Source organism: Actinia tenebrosa, unplaced genomic scaffold, assembly GCF_029948245.1.
Source record: "Actinia tenebrosa isolate PJP-AT-01 unplaced genomic scaffold, QUT_ActTen_1.0 PGA_scaffold11__36_contigs__length_13525064, whole genome shotgun sequence".
NCBI classification, from domain to species: domain Eukaryota; kingdom Metazoa; phylum Cnidaria; class Anthozoa; order Actiniaria; family Actiniidae; genus Actinia; species Actinia tenebrosa.
Window position 1 is genome coordinate 10088530 of NW_028292571.1, and position 23986 is coordinate 10112515.

A 23986-nucleotide genomic window follows, 5' to 3' on the forward strand; every position below is an offset into this window, starting at 1 on the left:
AGATTTCGTCCCAAAGTATCACCGACGGTATGTCGTGAATTGCTTCAGGCACCCACTTCTGCCCATTCCAACGGAAGAAGCTGTGGTAAGTCTGTGCATCGTGGCCCTGGCTACATAGTTCCCTTTCCAGACGATGTGTTGGCGTTAACACCTTTATCTTGGGAAACAACTGCAAAACCCTGGTAGTCTTACCACTACCTCCCGTACCATGTAGGTAAGAGAAGCGTTGGTAAGAAATAGGGTCAACAGCGGAAGGCAGCATTTCCTTAGTAGGTGTTACTGCACCCTTCGTGTGTCCACCATGATATTCTACTCGTTCTCTCCACGCCTTGATCTCTTCATCTTTCACACGCCACTGACCACTTTCAGCCAATTCGTCGTCAGTGTAGAACTCCTGCATCTTTTCTAACACTTCCGGGCGCACGTATAAGGAATCCGTAGCTACACGCGGAACGTCCTCTTTGTCAAACCTCAAAAGCATCGCTAAGAGGTTAATATGCGCGTAGGCAAGCATACTTGCACGCAAATGGTAATATTGCGGCCTGTAGCCTTGATAATAACACAAAGCATTCCATTTGTATGCCTTTTTCTCTGCTTCTACGAAGTGTTCCCACTTCTCCACAGACACCATGGTTCCATCTTCGTGCGCACGTTGGACTAGGAAGCTTAGTTCGCCGTCATCTGTTATCAAACGGCGCTGCATGTGTTTTTCGCCCTCCTTAGCACCCTGTGTGAACTTTCCTATGACCACGCGTGCGGTAGGGTTGTGCTCCGGCAACCATTGTGTGAAGGCGCTGTGGCAAAGTATGGCTTCATGGGCTGTGTACGTCATAAGTCCATTCTCTTCGAAGAACTTTAACAACGGCACCGGCATCCATTCCTTCTCGTGTAAATGTTTACCATACCACGCGTAGATTATGGGATGTAAGCCCTTTGCTAACTCCCACGAGGTCAACCTTACGAACCCCGTAGCTGGAGCGTCGTAGCTGCCGTCTAAAGACACACGAAAGAACTGTGAGTCTGGATGTCCGTACCGGTCATAATACTTCTTACAATCCCCCAATCCTTTAAAACTTGCGGGGTAACAGTGTTTCATGTCTAAGGAGACGTATTCGTTTTCGTCGTACTCCATGTTCCACAGACCTCCATGACCATGCTCTACACAGGCTTTGGATATGTCGGCGAATTCCTTAGGTGTGGACTTCCACCCATTCCTCTTCTTTGCTGCTAAGAAATCCAAACTGCGACTACTAAGGACCTCGTCTGAGAAGTCTTCCTAGAGTTTCACAGGCACTTTGAATGCACCGTTGTTCGACTTCATGGCGGTAAAGAGTACCATCCTGCGTCATAAACTGACTCCCTTCCGCGTCCATCAACCAAACAGAGTTTTCTTTGACCAATTCTATCAATGGTGAAGATTTATAGACCTTAATTTCCTTCTTCCTGGGGAACCTAAGTTCTCTCCAAGCATGTCCGTTGTGTTGGTAAATGATTATGGGAGCACCTCTGCCCCCGTATTTGTGCGTACCTGGGTAAATGAACCCGTCAGTGATGTCTTTCACATGTATGCGGCGTTCTAAGGCGGTCTCCAACTTCTTAATGTTGTCTATGGTGGCTCCGGCTTTGTGTGTGTCCTTTTCCCATTTCCTTATGGCTTCTCGTCTCTTTAAAGTTAACTTACCACCCCGGGTGGAATCCTCAAAGAACTCCCTTACTAACTTCGCAACGCAGTTACCTGGATGTCGCATTGGTTTGAGTTTCCTAACGTCTGGCTTCTTAATTTCATATGCACCATAAATAACTACAGTAACTGGGTAAGCAACTTCATAGAACATCATGTCAATACCTACGAGTGCCCCCGGTCGCGTGTGCTCATTTAACACAAACAAGGATTGTTTACCAGACGCCCTAATGGGATTACGACCTTTTTCAATTATCCATTCGCCATCTAGGTACTTTATGAAAGTCAGCTCCAAACGGTAGTTACCTTCAGGCATCAATTCAATAATCTTCTCTGCTCTTTCTTCGTTCATCGTTTCATCTGTATCTCCCTCCATAAAAGTTGTGAAGGCGAAGTCGGCGTCTAAGCGGTCCAATACCTTAGTTCTCAGCTTACGAACAGTCTTGTTACGTATGCTCTTGATTGCATCCATCTATATGTAAGGAATATCTTAACCTTCATTTACCATACCCGGCATAGCAGCAGTAAGGGACCATTTGCAATGCCACCCGGCCGCGCCAGACCCCCTGTAGGGCCCCGTCACTGCGGGTTATTCCCGGGCCTCATTTAGGTGTATGCCGGCGCGTCGCGCGCCCCCCTTACTGCTGCTTAATGATGACGACAATGATGGTGTTGATGATGATGATGATGATAACGACAATGGCGATGGTGTAAATGATGATGTTGATGATGATGATGACGATAATGATGGTGTAAATGATGATGTTGATGATGATGACGATAATGGTGATGGTGTAAATGATGATGATGATAATGATGACGACAATGATGGTGTAAATGATGATGATGATGATGATGACGACAATGGTGATGATAGTAATGCTAATAACGGTGTTGATGATGGTGATAAAGATTATGATTATTATGATGTAAATGATGACGACAATGGAGATGATGGATACGATGATGAACATCAACGTACCCCAACAGCAGTGACAGTATTGGGTGCACCAATCAAGTCGTAGAACTTTGGAGGTAAATCATTCCCTAATTTGTCAATCAGCTCGCTAACAGTACTAAGCTTTTTCTACAAATACAAAACAAGCAATAAACGTTATGGAAGATAATAGACTAAATGTAAATTAATTATATCATCCCAAACTATATTAGCCCGATTCCATAAGTCATAGTTTTCCCTCGAAAGAATGCGAATGGAATTTCCCTACCCACCTGTAGTTTAGCTTGGGAGCATTTCATCTCTTCATACTGCCAACTGACTGCAGCAACGGTTACTTGTCGCTGAACAATGCTAAACAAAACAAAAACAAAAATATATGTTGTCAATTCATGCACAGCAATAACCCTAGTATCCAAGAGATTGAGGGTATGTAACGCATGCGCAGTGTCTGGATAAAACATTCGTCTTTGATCACTTTGAATCCTTTGGGTGGGGTCGCTGGTTCGAGTCCTGTAGGATATGAGATTTGTGTTCGTTTGATGTGTTGTTCTCTCCCTTGCCACGAGGGTTTTTCTCCGCGTTCTCCGGTATTCTTTCCTCCGTAAAAAACAGCATGTGAGTTAGGTTTTGTACGCAAAGAATATTGAATGTAGTGTGAGTAAGTGGGCCATTTTGGAAAACAGCATTCATACTGATTTTGGGAGTTGTTGGATTAGAATATCTAAAGTAGGTGCAGTTTGTGCAGGAAGCCAGTATTCGTATTGGATTTGTTTGCCAACTATAACTGAATAAAGGTCGTTATAATATTAGTATAGGAAATCTTACAATCTTCTCGAGTACAATTCGGAATTTGTAGGTACGAGTGATGTTTTAAAAATTTTCAAAGTTGGACGAGCCTTTAGGCGAGTTCAGTTTGAGAACTTTCAAAACATCACGAGTATCTGTGAATTCCGAATTGTACGAGAAGATTGTACGATTTTTTGTTTATAATACACTCCAAAAATTGAGCAAAAATTGGGACTCTACAATTTAGGAATTAATTGTATTCCTCTCGTTCAATCAGGATCGAGTAATTTTGTGGAGTGTATTATAAGACACAATACAAAGACTCCATATTACCATAAAACTTCTCTGCCATCTTCTTTAGCTTCCTTTAAGTTGTCCATCTCAATCTTGAGATCTCTTTTCTGTGTCACAGTAGAGGAATGAGAACGAATAAGTAAAACTAACGAATGATTGAAATAAAAATGTTGGACAGATGTAACAGACTGAGGTAGCGAGAGGAGACAGAAGAATGAGGGACAGAAGAATGGTGTAGAATAAGAGTGGAAACGAGAAAAAAGAATGGGAGAGAAAGCGCGAGAGATGAAAAAAAAAAGAGGAATGTAAGAAGAAACAATTGAAAGGAAAATGAAAGTGAATGGATGACGAAGAAGATTAAAAGATGGGAGCGGAAAATTGGAAGAAAAAATGTGAAGAAGAAATGGAAGGAATGATAGAATGTAATATTCGAGACAATTTGCAACGACGATTTTTTGTCCAAAGCAGCAAGATTTAAAAATTCGTCATTTTGATTTGCGAGATTTTGACTTCGTAACGTGTTTCCAAAGTCAGAATCGCGCTGAAAATCGTTACGCCTTGCATTTTCAACAGCATATTTTTTCTCTCGCAGTAACGTTGGGCCATACATCGTTGATGCAACATAGCCTTAAAAGAGAAAAGAAGCGGAGGGAATCGTCTGTCTACTGCATTTCTTCACAGCTCGCAAGAAAATGATGTTCATGATTGTATTGTTCGAATGACATCAAATGTTCCATGTATCGGACTATTATCTGCATATAGTTCTACATATACATGTTTTACCTACCATCTGTTGGTCTACTGTCTCTCTCTACCTGTACATCCTTTCCACTACTTGTGCATCAGATGACTGGGATTGTCTGACTTATTTTATGTTCCATAAGTCGTACTATTATCTGTATACAGTTCTACATGTACATGTTTTACCTACCCTCTTTTGGTCTACTGTCTCTCTCTACCTTTATATCCTGTCCGCTATTTGTGCATCAGATGACTGGGATTGTCTGACTTACTTTATGTTCCATAAGTCGTACTATTATCTGTATACAGTTCTACATGTACACGTTTTGTCTAGCATCTGTTGGTCTACTGTCTCTCTCTACATGTACATCCTGTCTTCTACTTGTGCATCAGATGACTGGGATTGTCTGACTTATTTTATGCACCATATTTCGTACTATTATCTGCATACAGTTCAACATGTACATGTTTTACCTACCATCTGTTGGTCTACTGTCTCTCTCTACCTGTACATCCTGGCCTCTACTTGTGCATCAGATGACTGGGATTGTCTGACTTACTTTATGCTCCAATTGCTGTTCTATTATCTGTAGCTCTTGGGATAACAGTGTTTTTCTGTCCAATAGAAATGAACACGTCAGATAAGAGTATAAGGCTTCAGAACACTGGCGTAAGGGGCTAATCAGGGGCAGGAAGGGGGGGGGGAAGGCTTTAGCAGAACACTGGCGTAAGGGGCTAATCAGGGGCAGGAAGGGGGGGGGGGAGGCTTTAGCAGAACAATGGCGTAAGGGGCTAATCAGGGAAGAGGGGGGGGGGGGGGGGAGAGAGATACGAATTTTATCTTCAAGTGAGATATCTGAAATTAAACACGAGAAGATAAAATTCGTATCTCCAAGAGGCCATTTAATGTTCTGTTTATTATATAGATATCGATGACACTTAAATCAAACAAAAGCTCAAAAATTCTTTATTAAAATAGCAAGCCGATTCAACAGCGATATCTTCATGTGTGAAAGATATGGTATCTTCCACTGGTGAAAGATATCAAGTTTTCGACACTAGAGAAAACCTGGTATTCCATCGATATCTATATAATAATAGTAAATACATTTTCTGTAACACTGATTTCTATGATGCATTGATAAGGTTGATGATGGCGACGACAATGATGATGATGATGATAATACTAGCTTGATAATAAAGTGATAATAATAATTTGATAATATTACAGCGGAGCTGATATGGTCATCATGAGGGTAATTGAGGATTGTCCAGAGCTGCTTAATTTCCAGGGTTCGTGCTGAGGTAACCACTTAAAGTTTATGGACTATTCAAGGAGTATACAAGGACCCAAAAATGAATTTTCAAGGAGTATGTTCAGCTAACTATGCCAAGGTTTTACATGGTGGTTGCACATGTCCGACTTTCAGATTTTCCAACCTCTCTGACTGAAACCCTCTGACTAGATCTATTTCAGAACAATGCAAGTAATGATCAAAGCAAAAATTCTAGGAGTTTTCAAGGAGCTTCGCTAAAATTGTAAATTTTAAGCGCTTTTCAAGTGCTCTTGAAAACGTGAGTTAAATTCAAGGAGTTTTCAAGGAGTTTAAGGAGTAGCACGAACCCTGAATTTCTGTCCATCTTTGAAAGATACTCCCAAAAAGCAATGAAAGCATTGATCATGGTAATGGGATAAAGCTACAGCTCCTTTCAACTTACTTGTGCATAAGTTTTTCACACGTCAGATCATTGAGAATCAGCTTGTCAGGCTCCAGTTGTGTAGAAACCTGTTCAATTAGTGTTGGTTCAAAGATGAAAGGGCACATTGGGCAACTTTTTCTGAAGAAAAAAAAACCCGATAAAATAATCAGCTGCTGTATTTTTCATTATTTTCTGCTATATCTAAGTATAACCAGGAAAGTTCAGTATCTCATTCGCCTACAAGCATTTTAATGACTGACAATCTAAGAACTGCAATTTAAAAAAAGACAACAAGGCAGGTACATGTGACGTCATAGCCACCATGTTGGTTGATGATAACAAAGCATTCCTCATCAGCTTCTCTTGTTAGATCAACCAACACGGCAGTTGTTTGATAGGTATCCTCCTATTCTTTGGGTGCATGTTACGTCATAGCCACCATGTTGGTTGACGATAACAAAGCATTCCTCATCAGCTTCTCTTGTTAGATCGACCAAGATGGTGGCTGTTTCATTGTTATTCATATCTGAAAGGATTTTGAGTCAAAAGGTTGCACACACTCTATATCTTGAGGAAGTTTTAATTCAGACTGAAGTAAATATTTAAATCCTTTATTCCTCTGAAAATTTTAATTCAGTCCAAAAACTTCCTCAAGCTATGTTGTTTTCCTTCATTGCAGTTCTTTGATTGACAGGTCGTTGAAATGGTAGTCTGCGAATGAAACAGCCAAATTTGCAGTTCACACTTCAAAGATAATGGTAGTAATAGATCTAAGGCATTTAACTTGTGGAATAAAAAATACTAGTCAATGTGTAATCATAGTTAAATAGACACAAAAGAAAACAATGGAATTAGGGTTTACTAAAGTGTATTAGTCTAATATCTATTTCGAGAGTTTAGAGGGAAGGCATTTAACCTGTAAAAAAAAAAAAAAAAACTAAACTAGTCAACATGAAATAGTCAAATAGACACAAAAGAAAACAATGGAATTAGGGTCTACTAAAGTGTATTGGTCTAACATCTATTGCACGGGTTTAATGATTTCACTCTAATCAGTCAATATCACTTACTTATTTTCTAAGACAAAGCTCGTGTATTCTGTACTCTGATCCACCTGGTCTATTGCATCATGGATATTTTTACTGGATGTTAAATATTCTTCTCTGCATCCATCTGTAAAGGCATCAAAGTCCTTCAGAACCTCCTTCCTGGAAAACGAAACCCAAATACTTTTATAGTTGCGTCTGCAGATATAATACTGCACCAAAGATTTGCATTCATATTACTGTATGTAATATATATGTTCCATATGTAGCCGAGAGTTTGTATATCGGATACAACACAGACACGAATACTGTAGATTACTTATCAAACGTCTAGGTTAGCTCCTTTGTGTTTCGCTAAAATTTTCAAGATAAAAGTGAATCTGCCCAAGAAAATCCATCTTAAAGTTTATGCAGGATTCTGTATGTGATTTACAAAACTCTTCACGGTCGTGATTTCTGTTGTGTTTTCCTCATGAACGATTAATGAGTTTATAAAATAATTTATAATTTATAATTAATAACTATTTGCCGAAGGGGTATTGATTATTGGTTAATATTTACTGAGCTGTGAGTATTCTAGCGGCGAGGTACATATTCACCATAATCACTGAGCCTGAGGGGAATGATTGTTTTAGCATAATTTTAGACTTGAATATCAGAGCAAAGCTCTCACTGATTTTCAAACTAGTTCTTTACAATCAAACTACCTCGAGCATGAACAAGTAGAGCTCATTTGATTCTTCTATTTGAAAATTCATTATTAAATTCGTTATTAACTTTTCAAAATATTGACAATGTAGTTTTACTACATGACCTGTACATATTATTTATTTATTCTATTCATTTTTGTACTTTTGAATATTCAAAACTTCATATGGATAATGAATATTTGAATCAAAGAATCGAATTAATATTTGAATAATGAATCCATTAATGAGCTGTACATGTTCACGCTTGAGGTAGTTTGACTGTAAACTAGTTCTGCTAAATGAGACATCCCTGTATAAATATTGTTGAAATAAATAATAAATAAAACCTCAAAATCCCTGCTGGGGCATTGATTATCGTCTCAGAATTACAGGTACAGTGTAATTAATGGGGAAAAAGAAATGAGTTATTTACGTCCATCCTAAAGTTGAAAACTTTTGCCTTCAGCATTGAAAATGGACCTCAGTCCGTATACTTAAGACCTTAGCTTTAGTTTTTGTTCCAATGCGGACCTCCTAGCCAGTAAATAGACCTCCTCGGCTCTGACGTAATGTTTTCCCATTTCAGACCACATGTCATTCCCATAGAGTATCATTTCTTTGTTTAAGGTTTGCGCTTGATTGCACATGAGAAGACACATGAATATGGATACAACTCAAACAAAGAATCTTATTCTCAAGGGAATGGCACGTGGTCTGAAATGGGAAAACTTAACTCCAAGCCGAAGAGGTCTATCGATATCCTCTATTAATTATTATTTATGAGTGATATTTACTGTAACAATCAGAGATAAGGCAACATATAGGCTTTTGCAGCATTACCTTATGGCCATGACAGGAGGTACAATGATACGTGTAGAGCCCTTTTCCCTTGGGAAAATGAATTCTTTCTTATGTAAATAAGTGGTCATGGCTGCTATCATGGGATGGCCGGCGCAAAACATCTATCATATTTACTCATAGCTACTGAACTACGTGTACGTACTGAACTTCAGACATCAGACGTTATTATATATTATATTTTAGCATATACCAACTTGTGTACTTCCTAAGAACGCGATCGCGCTCATTGGTTAATTGGAGGTGAATATTGTACGATATTCACCTCTGAATCTCGGAATATTGAATCGGCGTTAACAAAATGGCATCTGCCGGCAATCGTTTTGCTATAATTTCCGATGAGGAAATTGATAAAATGAAAGTAAATGACATTCCTATCAATACTAAAAAGGCAACGAAGTATGGCCTAAAAGCTTTGCTAAAAGTTTTGCTAAAAGTTGTGTGTGAATTTGTCACACAAACTAAAAGTTTCTGTTTGTTTGTTTTTATTGAATTATTGTATATAACAATAAGTTACTCTGTACACAAGTTGGTATATGCTAAAACAATTATTCGCCTCAGGCTCAGTGAATACGGAGAATATTTACCTCGTCGCTCGAAGACTCGCATCTCGGTAAATATTCCCCGATATTCACTTCGCCTACAGCGAATAATTGCTAAATATCTAGTAATGGGATCAAGGCATTGCTAAACACACTTACCATTCAGACACATAACTCTCTTGGATATCTTGCAAAAAGTTCAACATTGTCGGAACAATGCCATTAACATAATGCTCTTGGTGTTCATTCGCCGACAACAGCGACAAAACATAATCATTATGATTTTGATGAAGTTTAAGAGTCGATTTAACAAATTTATCTTTCGATTTATCCCATTCTTTAGGAGTTGCTTTTTCCTTTGTTATAACTTCTTCATACTTTGATTTTCCGCTCTCAGAATCCTTGGCATTTTCTCGGTAGGTGCGGCGTAGGCGATCAATTTCATCAGATTCTTGTTTATATTCACTATCAACTCTGAATCTTTCAGTTTTGTAGCGTTTAAGTAAGTTTTTCTTGTCTTGAATGAGTTGTTCAAGTTTAGCAAATGTATTGGTGCTGATATGGGTTGAGAATTGGTTGATCAATAGTGCCTTTTGGTCACTCTCTTTGATATACGTAGACCATGCCTGGAAAACAATTACCATTAATAAAGATGAATAGACCCCTTTCAAATTCTAAATTACCAGCTGTGTTCCTTGATTACAGACTGATTTGCACAGGGTTAGCCTCGTATCAGTGTTTAAATATTCACAAATACCAACAGTTAAGTAAAGAATGAACAACTACAACAATACAAACACTTTGAAACTCGACAGACCTTGACTGGACCCTGACGTTATTCACAAACTCGAGGCTAACCCTGTGCAAATGAGTCTGCAATCAAGAAACACAGCAGTAATTTGGAATTCGAAAAGGGTCTATTACTAAATAAGCAATCTCTCAATAAAAGATCTGGTCCTATAGAACCAAGATGACATAGGAGGTTTAGCATAAAATAAATAAAATAAATAAATAAACTTTATTTAACGAGGGTGACATACATTACTGATGACCCAGTAGTTTATATTATGGCCCTCCTACAATTAATAAACTGAAATAAATGATCAAAGAAACATAAAGTGTGTTATTAGAATCCCAACTGGCAAGGAGGCAAACCAGTTGGCTATTAACAAGCATGCAGTGGCCACAGCGGGACATGATGCTAATTAATTCAGGCTAAAGTAAGTGCAATTTTCTGGAAGCATGGCAGTCTTCAAAAAAAAAAAATATATATATAGAACATACTTATATGTGTTTTGATGTTTACAGAGCTATGATTGCTAATAAATAGCTTTTGGACAACTAATTCATAAATAAGCTTGCTGACAAAAGCTTTTGTTGTAAAGCCGAAATGTCCAGTGTTTTAAAGATTTAAAGTCAGAGACAAACTTTTATTTATTTTATTTTTGAACACTTGCCTGCCAATACAGCATTTTTAAGTGCATATGGTCATTCGTGAATTGCCCTATTTCACTATGATGTCACATCAAAACAATCTATTGTTTAAATGGAAAGGATCATGGTCATCGGAGGGGGTCAAATCAACGCATATTCACCGAAAATTGTTCTAAAACCTGTATCAATCCACGAAGAGAAGTAGAATAGCCAGCAAATGCTCAGAATATTTTTAGTACATAATTATTAACACATATTATATCTGAAAACCAGGCAATTTTAGATTAAACTGTTTCGCTAGGAGCAACTTTTGTTGAAATTTTCTATTGGATTTGGCAATTCTATCCCCCACATAAACAAGCAGTGATGTTATAGCGAAATAGGACAATTGAAAATTCTGAGTTTACTGTTTACATGTTTATTCAGTTCATACGTGATGCATGAATTAGTCATCTAAACTTGTCGATCAACAGTTATAATCTGTGATTATATATATTTTTCTTTTTCTTTACATCACAAAGATTAATGTTTTGAAAAGAAAGTGAATGGCTTTGGTATGGATATACTATAGCTATAGGATTATTTCTATTTTGAATGTATATTGCTTTCATAATGATTTAGAAATTTGGAAAAAGTTCAAGAAAATTATAAATAATGCAAGTATATATAGGAAATGATGCAAATATTTCGCTGAAAGATATCGATAACAACTATTAAATAACATTAAAATCCGTGCCAACATTCTTAAAAAATAATACTTATAATTCAAGGTTTAATAATATTAACTGTTTAAGATATTTTAAGAATTTCTTATTTATACAAATACATCATATCATTAGAAGAGATTAACAAGAATGATGCATCAAAGAAATAATTTACAGGCTGTGTCTCGTAGACGTTATAAATAGGATGACTTTTGAGGGCTTTTTTACGAAATTCATGTATCATAAAGGACTCATTATATGATCCATGGTAAATTATACTTCAGTTGGTACAACTTGAATTGCCTGCTTTTGCTACCTGTTTACTGCTATAACAATAAACAAACAATACAGTAGTACATGTAGCAGGACATATTTGCAGGACTTAATTATAATATTTGTTAAGTTTTATATCAATCAATAATATAGATTTTGCTAAATAGTGTAACCATTTTTTTGAAGGCTTAGATATTTTATTCCCTATAGCAATATGAAAAATAAGGAAACATATTATCATAGATAAATAAACGTTTATAGAATGGATTAATTCCTAAAATAATCACCGTTTAAATACTTAATAGCCATAAGTCTTACTCATCCACCAGAGCTGTATTAAAATATAGTCAAATAAGATAATAACGAGAGACCAATTTGAAACGAAACTTTTCCTACTATTGTAAAAGAGAATGGTAATAAAGAAATGCTTCTTGCTTAAGCTTCCGGGTCGGACCTATATGCTTCAACTCAAGCGTTGTAAATCAGAGTAATAAATACCCTTTTTCCCAAGGTGTGTGACTACAGTCATTGTATCTGGAAAATTTTCAACATTTTTACTCCCAAAGTAAATTGAGAATCTTAGTATAATCGTAGGATTTTTTTAGAGTTACCTTTCGGACCAAGCTTTCTGGATCCCCATCAGGCATTCCTTGAGTAGCAGAAGCATTACTCTTGCTTAAAGCAGCAGAATAATCCAGTTCTACTTTGATCCTTTTTGTCATATAGTGCTTCATATTTTCTAGGAGTTTGATTTCATTTTCATTGAGCTTCACTATTGCCTCGTGGCCTGACTTTGACAAGAGTTCTACCGCAAACCTGTGTCTCTGATTCCCACTACTCATAGTCATATTGTAAGACTAGGTATTGTAGTATAAATATGGAGAGTTTCAGAGTTGTAGACCCATCGTAAAGGCTTTGACAGACAACTCTTTTAATTCCATTTTTGACGCTATATTCTTCCGCCTCAAATCAAAACACAACTTGCATTATGGGTAACAATAAGACAGCACGGCCTTCTGGGAGTTATTCAACGGAACCGGAAGTAAACGCTCTACGCATTCAAATCCTCATAAAAACCGTTAAAAAGTATTTAAAAAATAATCTCAAGTGTATCATGTATATTCTACAAACGTACTTTGAAAGGAAATTGCTTCTGCGAAGAATTTTTCAAGAAAGCTGCTCGCAGTTTTCATTTTTATTTTGGACCCGGAAATTGTTTTCTACCCAAATGACGTCATATTTAAATTTCAAGTATCTTATTCTGGAGCGATAAAAAACTGCATATTTCCGATTGAAAATGAAAAATAAATACTTATTTTCTGCGGTTTTTTTTAAATCGAGCACCCGTATCTTTCTTTTCAGAGAGATTTCGCTTCGATTCAGTTTAGACCTTCCAAGAATTCGCAGTTGCAAGAGGACGTTTGCATGATGGCGTCTTCTAACTCCACTACCATAATGGTTCGCGAATTCCCTTTATAATTCAAATTTGTAATTATGGTTCCGTCACATTCATTTTCACTAGAACATAACGATCTTATAGAGCGTTTTCACGTGACGCCACAGCGGCCATTATGGGGTATCAAAACAATATACATTTTCTATCCTCCGGGAATTGAACTCTATTTTTATAAAAATACTGTGCAGAAAGTTTCTATTGTTTATGGCTGCCTTCTCACGCGAGTGAAAACGCTCTATGCTTATGCTCATGCTTACGCTTCCGTCGCTTATGTCGCTAATGAAAACCAGCCTTAATAAGCGATTAAATCACACTTTTCCTTGATGCAATTTATTGGAAAAAGAAAAGCAATAGGAAGGCCATTGTTTATGCAAGAGTCTAATATGTGCAGAGGACTGAGTACGAGACTTTGATTGGCTTACCACCTTGTGCTTAGACTGTATGTTAGCGACAGAAGCATAAGATTCTGGTTTTCACTAGCGACGTAAGGGACGGAAGCAGAAGCACTATAAGAAAAAGGAAACCTTCCATTCCTTCTGTTTATGCTTCCGTCGATGTTCTGCTTCTGCTTACGTCTCCGTTGTTTGATTTTCACAAGAACATAAGACGTCTTAATAGGCTTATGCTTACGCTTCCGTCGCTTATGTCGCTAGTGAAAACCAGCCTTAATAAGTGATTAAATCCCACTTTTCCTTGATGGAATTTATTTGTGGCATTTCTTTTGTGTTTCCATGTTAGCTCGCATTCAAGATAGTTTTAAGAAAAGACCATTTTACAATTTCTTTTACGGGTATAATTAATGAAAACCACCCTATTACTTTAATTTATTGCACATTGGATTATTTAATTCGATGACATATTGTCATTATTATCAAGCAATTCCAGAAAATGTCGAATATGAACTTATATAGTGAAGTTTTCGTATGACTGTGAAAAGTTCACGGCACGAACACAGCGTGACACAGCAAGGGATACGCCAGATCAATCACATTGCACGAGAATTTACTCTCCATCCAATCAAATACCCGGAACACGGCATAAACACGGCGCGGACACGGTCACGACAAGATCACGGCACTTTTAGGCCAATCTTATTGCGCGTGAAAAAAATCAGCCAATTAAAATTTTAGAAAGTGTCACGGTCACGGCACGTCACGCTAACGGCACTGAGCTTTTCACAGTCATACGAAAACTGCTCTAGTCTATATTTCGTGATTTAGCATTACGTAACAAAATGTCGTCACTAGTTTTTCTTATAAATTTTCTTATGCAATTTTACGTTACCTCATCGCGGCCATTTTGGTGCCATTTAACAAAAGATTTCTCATTAGCATCCATTGTTAACGGCACCGTAATGGCAGCCATGTTTTTGTTTTTTGACTCTCTTGAGAATGCTAGCAAGCAACCCTGCACAAATTTATAAAGTTAGCCGTATTAGAACAATTGATGATATAAGTAATATGGAATATTCGCGCAAGTAATTAACGATAGACCACTTGCACTGAGTCCCTAGAGGAATTGTTCTGGGGGACAAAACAAATGATTGTTTTTGCATAAGAAAAAACGGCCTATTGTCTTTTCCCCTAGAACAATTCCTCTAGGAATTCAATGCAAAGGATCTATACACATGCAATAGCGCATCGCAGCGCATCCGTGACGTGATAAAAACGAAGACAAAGGCGAAATTCGGACAAACAAACTTACAAGTTTACTTTCAGCAGATAATTTTTCACAGCCGATCGCAGTTGATCTTAGTTTACATGGGTCATTATTGTAATTTTAAGTAAAAATAATAAAATCGGTTCGTATAATCCTCGTAGCGGTTAAACAGAATGCAATGTTTGTCCGAATCTTTAAGCTATTTTTAGGATCAGTGCGCTGCGCTATTATCAAATCTTATGCCACCGCGGCAAGTTATAAGTGAAGGTGTAAGAGTCAAGTTTCTTCAGTGCTCTCAATCTCGTACCTAGAGCCAGCGTTTCTTCTTGCCTGCGGCGAAGAACGAAGGCTCTGGCATAATCCATTTTTTGAGACCAGGATTTCTTGGACTTCCGGTATAAAAGCGCAAGCGTTCAAAGACTTGCCTAAAACTAAAAAAGCTAGTAATTCTAATTTTTATTTGAACGGAAGTAAACACACAACTTTGTTTGAAATCATGATTTTCTTTGATAATATTTAACTTCCGGGAAATTGCACATGCGCCAAAAATGGATTATGCCAGGGCCCTATGGGTACGAGATTGCGGTGCTCTCAATCTGCGCAATGATAAAGTCTATATCAAGTGGTTTTTCGCTTCCTTGTGTGAAGATTGCAAAGTACATTAGAATATGTTTAACGGTCTTGCTGTCAAAGTACCGAAGAGAGTTTTTACACGACTACAAGTTTACACTATTTCAATAAACATTGCCATCTCCAAAAGCGATAGGCGATAGTCATTCCGACATGGAAATGGTTTCGTTGACTGGAAGCAACATTGAATCAGTCTCAACGCTAAGGTCCATGTTCTTGACGAGAATAAGAAGCAGAAACACAAGTCATTCCAGGTATTCTTGGATCTTGAGATAGACCTATCTCCTATTGACTATCGCCTATCGCCTATTGACTATCGCCTTTAACGATGACAACGGTTTTTTCGAAATACCTCCAGCAATCACCCAACCTCTATTTTTGCGACCACATGACAATTCATTGAGGAAAGCTGCTCTATAGACTTTCAACCGTATTTTTAACCACATATTTATAAAATAACACAGCATTTTTGTCCTGGACTTGCCGAATTATCAAGTAAAGGGCTCTCTGCTTCATGCTCCTCGACAGGTTCGGATCCCTTTTCTGGTGTTGTTACCTCTTTAACGGGGCTGACTGTGGGTGCTCTAGACGCTGTTGGCGGGTGTTTCGCAAGGTGTAGACTCGAATCATCGATATCGCTTTCTTCTTCGCCAGCTAGTGGTGGAACTCCTTCATGTTCACCTCGAACTGATTCGACTGATGCTTGAGACTGCGGTCGAACACCGCTAAAGACGACATTCTTTGGCTTTGGCGACGGTGGCGGCTTTTCCTCGTTTTTGGGCGCCGCTGGAATAATCACTGGCGTTCCATCCATTTTGAACAATATTGTCGCCATTGGAGCTGTTTCTGAACTCGGTTCTGCTTCTGGTTCAGGCTCTGGTTCTTCTTTAGGGGCTTCTTCTACCGGTTTCTCCTCTACTTTCTTTTGAGACGGTTCAGGAGGAATGACGATTGGGGTTCCATCCATTCGGAAAAGAATCGTTGACATTTGATTTGACGGTTCTTCTGAAGGAGCCTTGGGCTGTGGTTCATCTTTTATTCTTTCTGGGACTCCTTGTGGCTCCTCTGGCATCAGCTCCTTCTCCCTGTCAGGGCGCTCAACTTCTTCTTTCTATAAAAATTGAAGGGAAAATAAAAGAGAGGAATAAAGGAGAAATAAAAATGGAATTGCGAGAGATAAAGATTTTTTAAAGAGAGAAATAGCAATGAATAAAGAACAATACATAAGATCTAAAGCAAGGTAAACGCAAATAAAGAGAAAACAATTCAGTAATAACAACAACAACAATAATAACAACAATAATAATAATGATAATAATAATAATAATAATAATAGTAATAGTAATAGTAATAGTAATAATAATAATGATAATAATAATAATAATAATAATAACAGTAATAGTAATAATAATAATAATAATAATAATAATGATAATAACAATAATAGTAATAACAATCCCCACGCAACAAGAAAGTGCCCATTCCCCACTCCTTTCTGACAAATGCTATAAAAGACATACCTGTGTTTCAGGTTGTACTTCGGTTCTGGCTTTGATGATCCTGGTCTTCGTGACAGTCTTGGTTGTTTTTACCTTGGAAACAGATGAAGGTGTTATTTCTGTTGTCTCTGTTACTGTAACCTCGGGCTCTTCGCTCTCTCGATTCTCAAACTCATTTATTCCTGGGTCGTCTTGTCTTTCTTCTGATGTCGACACAGTTAAGACAGCAGGTTGATCGGATTCAGTTTCGTTTATCGTTTCTGATTGAATTTTCGATTCTTCCAGCTCTAAGCTGTTTCTCTTCGCTTTCATCTCCATTTCTTTCCACTTGTCTAACAAAGACCATTCAAGTGAACACCGCTTTTCTTGCTCGCTTGCTTGAAGAGATTCTTCGTCAACCACAGCTTTCTTTTCAAAAACTAAGTTGACATCTTTTGTGTTAGCACTAGGGTCATATTCTTCACCTTCTTGTACTGGACTCAAAAATTCACCAGAAGACCGAAAGGTTTCGGTTTCAAAGATTTGTTTAATGCCTCTTTCTTTACTTTCCTTCGCTTCAAGAGGCGAGGGTGGTTTCTCTTCTTCAAACTCAAACCCTTCCATCCCTTCTTTATCATGAGGGTTTTCATTCATCAGTTTAATATCAAGGTCGCTCACTTCTTTTCTCTTGACCTCGTTTGCCAGAACTTCTTCATGTACCTCAACATTCTTTCCAGATTCTGTTGCACCCTTTCCCTCACTAGCAAACCGTTTTCTCTCTTCTTCTATATCTTTATCAATGTCATAATTTAAAACTTTGTCGTCAGGTTTAAATTCTTCTGGTTCTCGCAATTCTTCTGGTGCAAACATGCTTTCAAGGCCGCTACAGACCTCGACCTCTCGTGTATCTGGGACAACTACATCATCAATGAATATTTTCCCTCCACCTGCGAGTGATATGTGAGCATCATCTTTTTTTGTTGGACAAGTTTCTTCATCAATTTGCCTCTTGGTTTCTGATTCCTCTACTTCTAAAGAGATTGTTGGTGTTTCTCCTCGGAATACTACTTCGTCTGTATCATCCTTGGCCATCCAATCTACTGGCGAGTCTTCATCATCGTCACTATCATCACGTATAAGCTCTTGGTTTTCTTGGGAAAATCTTCGAATTTTTACTTCAATTTCTCCGTCACTGTCGTTTTCTTCGTTATCACTATTGTGCTCTTCCTTGATCAACAACCCGTCGATATCTTCTGCTGGTTGACTTTCAAATTCAGGCGAAGTGACAATTTCTTCTGTGTCTACTTCAGTTCCATGGACTTCTACGATATAACCATCATGTTCATCCAAATCAGTTTGGAAAGGTTCTTCAGCCAAGCGAACTTTAACGATGGGTTTTTCCTCTAGTCCTTCTGAATCTTCTCCTCCATCTTGTATCTCATGTTGTGATAGAGGTTTATACAGAAAACGTTCAACAACATATTCATTTTTTGGTGATAATTGTTGATCATTGTATTGTGAAGCTTGGGTTCCTATTTTAACTGCATCCACAAAAACTTTCGCTTCTTTGGCCTCCTCAAATGCAGTTTCTTCTCTCAGAATAGTTTCTTCACTAGATTCAAATTTTGTGGTTACAATCTCGGCTTTACTTTCTTCATCTCCAGTTGCATTTATTGCTTTGGCTTCTGCAGAAATTTCAGTTTGTGCTGCCTCAACATCAGCCGTTTCTTCTATTTCTATATTTTCTTCATTGGATTCAAACTTCATTGTCATTACTTCAGCCATGTCCTCCTGGTCTTCAGATGGTTTTTCTGCTTCTTGTGCAACAACAACTGCTGGTGCTCCTTCGGCATCAACCGTTTCTTCTATTTCTACATTTTCCTCTTTGGATTCAAATTTTATGGCAACTACTTCAGCCTTGCCTTCTTGATCCTCAGCTGTTTGTTTGGTTTCTTCTTGTGCTGCAACTGCTTCTGGTGCTGCTTCTTCAACATCGGCTGTTTGTTCTACTTCAGCCTTCTCTTCTCTTGACTCAAATTTCATTGTTATTACTTCAGCTTTGTCTTCTTGGTCTCCAGATGGCTGCTCTGCGTCTTTTACAGCAACTACCGCAGGGGGTGTTTCTTCAACATCGGCTGCTTGTTCTACTTCAACCTTCTCTTCTCTTGTCTCGAATTTCATGGCAACTACTTCTGCCTTGCCTTCTTGATCTTCACTTGAGTGCTGATCAGCTTGTAGAGCAACTACGTCTACTGGGGTTTCCTGAACATCGGCTGTTTCTTCAACTTCTAGTTGTTCTTCATTGGATTCAAATTTCATAGCAATTACTTCAGCTTTGTCCTCTTTATCATCCAATGGCTGTGGGTCTTCTTGCAAAGTTACTGCTGCAGCAATATCAACTTGTCCTGGTTCGATATCAGCTGTCTCCTCCACTTCAACTTTCTCTTCTCTTGTCTCGAATTTAATGGCAACTACTTCAGCCTTGCCTTCTTGATCCTCAGGTGTCGGTTTGGTTTCTTCATCCGCTGCAACTACTCCTGGAGCTGCTTCTTCAACATCAGCTGTTTGTTCCATTTCAACCTTCTCTTCTCTTGACTCGAATTTCATGGTCATTACTTCAGCTGTGTCTTCTTGATCTCCAGATGGCTGATGTGCTTCTTCTACAACAACTGCCGCTGTGGGTGCTTCATCGACATCAGCTGTTTCTTCTACTTTTTCTTCATTGGATTCAAATTTCATGGCAAGTACTTCAGCTTTGTCCTCTTTATCCTCCGATGGCTGTGGGTTTTCTTGCACAGTGACTGCTACTACATCCTGTCCTGCTTCAACATCAGCTCTCTCCTCTACTTCAGTCTCCTCTTCTCTTGACTCGAATTTCATTGCAACTACTTCAGCTTTGCCTTCGTGATCCTCTGATGGCTGCTGTTCATTTTGTAACACAACTACTGCTGGTGCTCTATCAACCTTAGCTGTTTCTTCTACTTCGACGTTTTCTTCATTGGATTCAAATTTCATTGTCATTACTTCAGCCTTTTCTTCTTGATCCTCAGTTGAGTGCTGTTTTTCTTGTGCTATTACGACTGAACCTAGTATTTCTTCTGGTTTTGTTTGAGCGTCAGCTATTTCTTGTACGTCTTCTTCTTCTTTGTTAGATTCAAATTTCATTGCTACTACTTCAGCTTTGTGTTCTTTATCTTGATCTTGTTCTTCCCCTTGCGCTGTAGCTATTGTTGCTGGTTCTACTTCAACATCCACTTTCTCTTCTATTTCTGCTTTTTCCTCGGTTGATTCAAATTTAATCGCTTCTACGTTCGCCTTTTCTTCCTTGTCTTCTTTGTCTCCTGATGACTTTTGGGCTTCTGGTGCGGGAACTACTACTGCTGATACGTCTTCTGATGCAGATTCTACGTCCACTTTTTCCTCTACTTCAACTTTTTCATCGCTTGATTCAAATTTTATCACTTCAACTTCCGCTTTGTCTTCTTTGTCTCCTGATGGCTGCTGCGCTCCTTGTGCAAGAACTACTACTGCTGATACGTCTTCTGGTGCAGATTCTACGTCCACTTTTTCTTCTACTTCAAATTTTTCATCGCTTGATTCAAATTTCATCACTTCCACTTCAGCCTTGCCATCTTTATCATCAGATGAGTGCTGCATTTCTTGTGCAGGAACTTCTGCTGCTAAAACATCTCCTGATTCTAATTCTGCTTTTCCTTCTTCAACTTTTTGTACTTCACCTTTGTTTTTTTCCTCTTCTTCTAGTTTGTTTAAAATCGTTGCCACAATTTCAGTTGCTTTAGAAGCGATTTCTTTCTCTTCTTCAGTTTGGGTTTCTCCGATTTCATTAAAAACGTCATCTGTTGTTGATATCGAGCCATTTTCTATCCCCGTATTATCCGTCCCTGTTTCATGATCTTCGGTGGACTTTGTTCTCACAGTAAACTTTAACTGCGTGTCACTTGGTGGCGTTGTAGGATTATCTCTGGTGTCTTCGTAACTTTCAACAGACGTCTGTGAGCGTATTACATACGAATACGCCCTTTCTCCCTCCGTTTCATTATCTTTATCTTCAGTATTATCTTCCGTACTGGATACACTTGTTTTTGTTTTCAATACAAATTTAAACGACTGTTTTTGGTCCTCGACGCCTTTTTCATTTGCCCCTGGCGTTTTCTTCTCCTTGTCATCTCCATTCACCTCGATGCCAGTCGTACTCGTATCCGTAGGTGGCTGAACGTTCGTCGCTTCGCTCACAGCTATTCCATTAACATGAGATCCCTCCATGTTTACTTGTGTTTTTCCTTTTAACAAATAAATAATTCGCAGGATAAGTTCTGTGGAAATATAAAGTAGGGATTAGGAGACCATCTGGGCAGGTAATCTTGTATAGATCTCATGGAATCGCTAGGTGGTCTTTGGACTGCATGACTCAATGCTTATTAAATAATAATAATAACAACAACAACAACAACAACAACAATAATAATAATAATAATAATAATGATAATAATAATAGTAATAATAATAACGGGGTACTTAGATAGCGCATTTCAGATAGTCTCAATGTGCTTCACAATCATGACCAGTAGTGGAGGACTTTACGGGCTGCATATTAAGGCGCTAGTAGCAGCCGTGCAGCTTACAATCATGAATTAAATAATAATAATAATAATAAATAATAATAATAATAAATAATAATAATAATAAATAATAATAATAATAAATAATGGGATGAGCAGTGGATTCCACAGAGTGTCTCTTCTTCCATTGGATTCTAATTGAAATTTAGAAGTTGATGTTTTAATTTTTAATTGATTTTTAGTCAATAAAGCGCCATTTCTAATCATTATAAAATGACGTCACACCTATTAGCAATACCAAAATGGAGTAAAATATTGGTTTGAATTGTCATTGCAGTGCATTTTGGGACTGTTTAAGGTACATATTTTCTAAAAGGCATCCCACGGTCAAACTATGCATTGTGCAATGCCATGTTTCTTCATTCGCTGTACTACTAAATAATTATAGAGCAGTTTTCGTATGACTGTGAAAAGCTCAGTGCCGTAAGCGTGACGTGCCGTGACCGTGACACCTTCTAGAATTTTAATTGGCTAATTTTTTTCATGCGCAATATGATTGGTCTAAAAGTTCCGTAATCTTGTCGTGACCGTGCCCGCGCCGTGTTTATGTCGTGTTCCGGGTATTTGATTGGATGGAGAGTAAATTCTCGTGCAATGTGATTGGTCTGGCGTATCCCTTGCCGTGTCACGACCGTGTTCGTGCCGTGAACTTTTCACAGTCATACGAAAACTGCTCTGAGCAGAACAAAGACAACGACAACAACAAAACGACAACAACAAAACGACAACAACAAAACGACAACAACAAAAGAAAAACAACAACAACAACAGAAAACAAACAAATTAAAGAAGAAAGAAAGAAAGGGGGAAAACAAGAAAAAAGAAAGAGACGAAGAAAAAGAAAAAAGAAGGCTTTATGTAGCGTAACCGCTGTATCAAAATTAAGTAGATTAATATGATACTTTCCGGGCTTTCCGAAAACCAGTAGTCTACTACGCAGCAGCTATTAGTATCGTCGCGCAACGCTAATAGTATCGTCACGCAACGCTACTAGCGGCTGCGTAGGACTAGAAAATCAGCAAGTCGAATAAACTCATTAACTTTTAAAGTACCAAAATCAACCACTTCAAAACTCAAAATAAACTATTAATCTTTCATTTTACAATATTTTTGTTTGAAGCATAACTGCTAATGACAGATTTTAGGAGCAAAATTTGTCATTTATTGCCAGTTTATTGATGATTTTTATTGTCATTTATTGGTGTCCCCAGAGTGTTCCTAATAAAAGGGCTACCTGTGGACTGCTAGAAGACTAAAAATAAAGCTTTACTAATTCTGTGACACAGAGTACAAAACCATGGCAGCGCCGGTTTAGAGGGTGGAAAGCTGTTGGTTAGAAAATCCTAAGTTCAGAAGGTCAAGTATCGTCTACCCGTCTACGGAAACGCGACGAGAAATGTCAAACTAAGGACAAAATTAATTTTGCTCGTCTTACAACCGGTTAAGATAAAACAAAGCTGCTCGCTCGTCAAGCAAATTAGAAACTCCAAATTTGTTATTTTATTTTTTCACACAATAAAAATAGTCTCTCGAAATACGAGGTTCATAAACATACCATGTTTCCTGAGAAAATGATGTACTAACTATACGACAGCACTCGGTAAAGTCTACCTTTGAAACCTTTTTAGACAATAATCATGAAAAAATGTTAACCCAAATTTCTGTTTTAAACGTAGTTTGGAAGTCATACATAACACAAAGATACGTTTACGATAAAATTAAATCTTAACACTGAATAAATATTTGAGAACTATATTTTGAATAAGGCTGGCCAAGCTAATACTCAGGTAATTGAAGATTGAATAGTTATCACGTTCGAATAATATATAGTCAGCGTAGGAAAATCCAAGAAAAAATCTAGCCAAGGTTTACGACATATGTTTTTTGGTTTAATGAATAATCAGCGAAAAAGAAAAATACAAATACTCGAAATAGCCGTAGTGACTTTACAGAAACAGAAAATTATAAAATATACTCAAAATATAGGCATTGAGAATTCTAATAGTTTTTGTTTTTTTTCATCTATATATCTTTCTTTACTAATCACAGTAAGAAATAAAGCAAAGATATTCACATTACACTTACTTTAGTGGCTCTATTCTCTTCCTTTGAGTTCTTTATCAAGGTTCTCGTAGTTTGAGAAGAGAAAACTCTCTCCAAACTCGAAGACAGAAATTTTATTCAAAGAAAATCGCTACGTCTGACGTAGTGGAGCTAAAATAAGGTCACGACTTTGGGTGTAGCGTATCTTTGCAATGCCAAAAATCTTAGATTAATGATATCAATGTTTACTAGTCCTGGAGCGATGTTATTGAATTCATATTATCCTTATGAGGAAAGATTACATTGATTCCTTTACTAAACTTTCTAACTTATTTTGAATTTTAGTTTATAACAAAAAAGTAAAGCGTTCTAC

General features: G+C 37.8%; 2 protein-coding genes across 4 annotated transcripts in view; both read right to left on the minus strand.

Annotated features, from left to right (window-relative positions):
- LOC116304389 (tyrosine-protein kinase Fer) overlaps positions 1-12661 on the minus strand; it is a 35297-nt gene extending 22636 nt beyond the window's left edge. Inside the window, exons 1-8 of one of the 2 annotated variants that reach the window (XM_031714115.2) lie at positions 12319-12661; positions 9456-9922; positions 7232-7369; positions 6180-6299; positions 5021-5075; positions 3759-3826; positions 2912-2990; positions 2664-2768 (exon numbers count right to left, since the gene is read on the minus strand). In XM_031714115.2, the coding sequence (XP_031569975.2) occupies positions 2664-2768; positions 2912-2990; positions 3759-3826; positions 5021-5075; positions 6180-6299; positions 7232-7369; positions 9456-9922; positions 12319-12555 (1269 nt within the window). In that variant the 5' untranslated portion in view covers positions 12556-12661. The remainder of the gene's footprint in view (positions 1-2663; positions 2769-2911; positions 2991-3758; positions 3827-5020; positions 5076-6179; positions 6300-7231; positions 7370-9455; positions 9923-12318) is intronic. The other variant, XM_089027791.1, reaches the window with a different exon arrangement.
- Positions 12662-13850: 1189 nt separating this feature from the next.
- On the minus strand, positions 13851-23770 carry LOC116304391 (uncharacterized). Of its 2 annotated transcripts, none has more exons than XM_031714119.2 (3): positions 23656-23770; positions 16973-21231; positions 13851-16563 (listed from the first exon to the last, which is right to left on the minus strand). In XM_031714119.2, exons 2-3 carry the CDS (start codon positions 21212-21214, stop codon positions 15901-15903), a joined length of 4905 nt encoding a protein of 1634 aa, XP_031569979.2. In that variant the 5' UTR covers positions 21215-21231; positions 23656-23770; the 3' UTR covers positions 13851-15900. The 2 variants fall into 2 exon arrangements, with proteins under 2 accessions (XP_031569979.2, XP_031569978.2); XM_031714118.2 differs by having other exon boundaries at positions 16973-21264.
- Between the last annotated feature and the right edge of the window lie 216 nt (positions 23771-23986).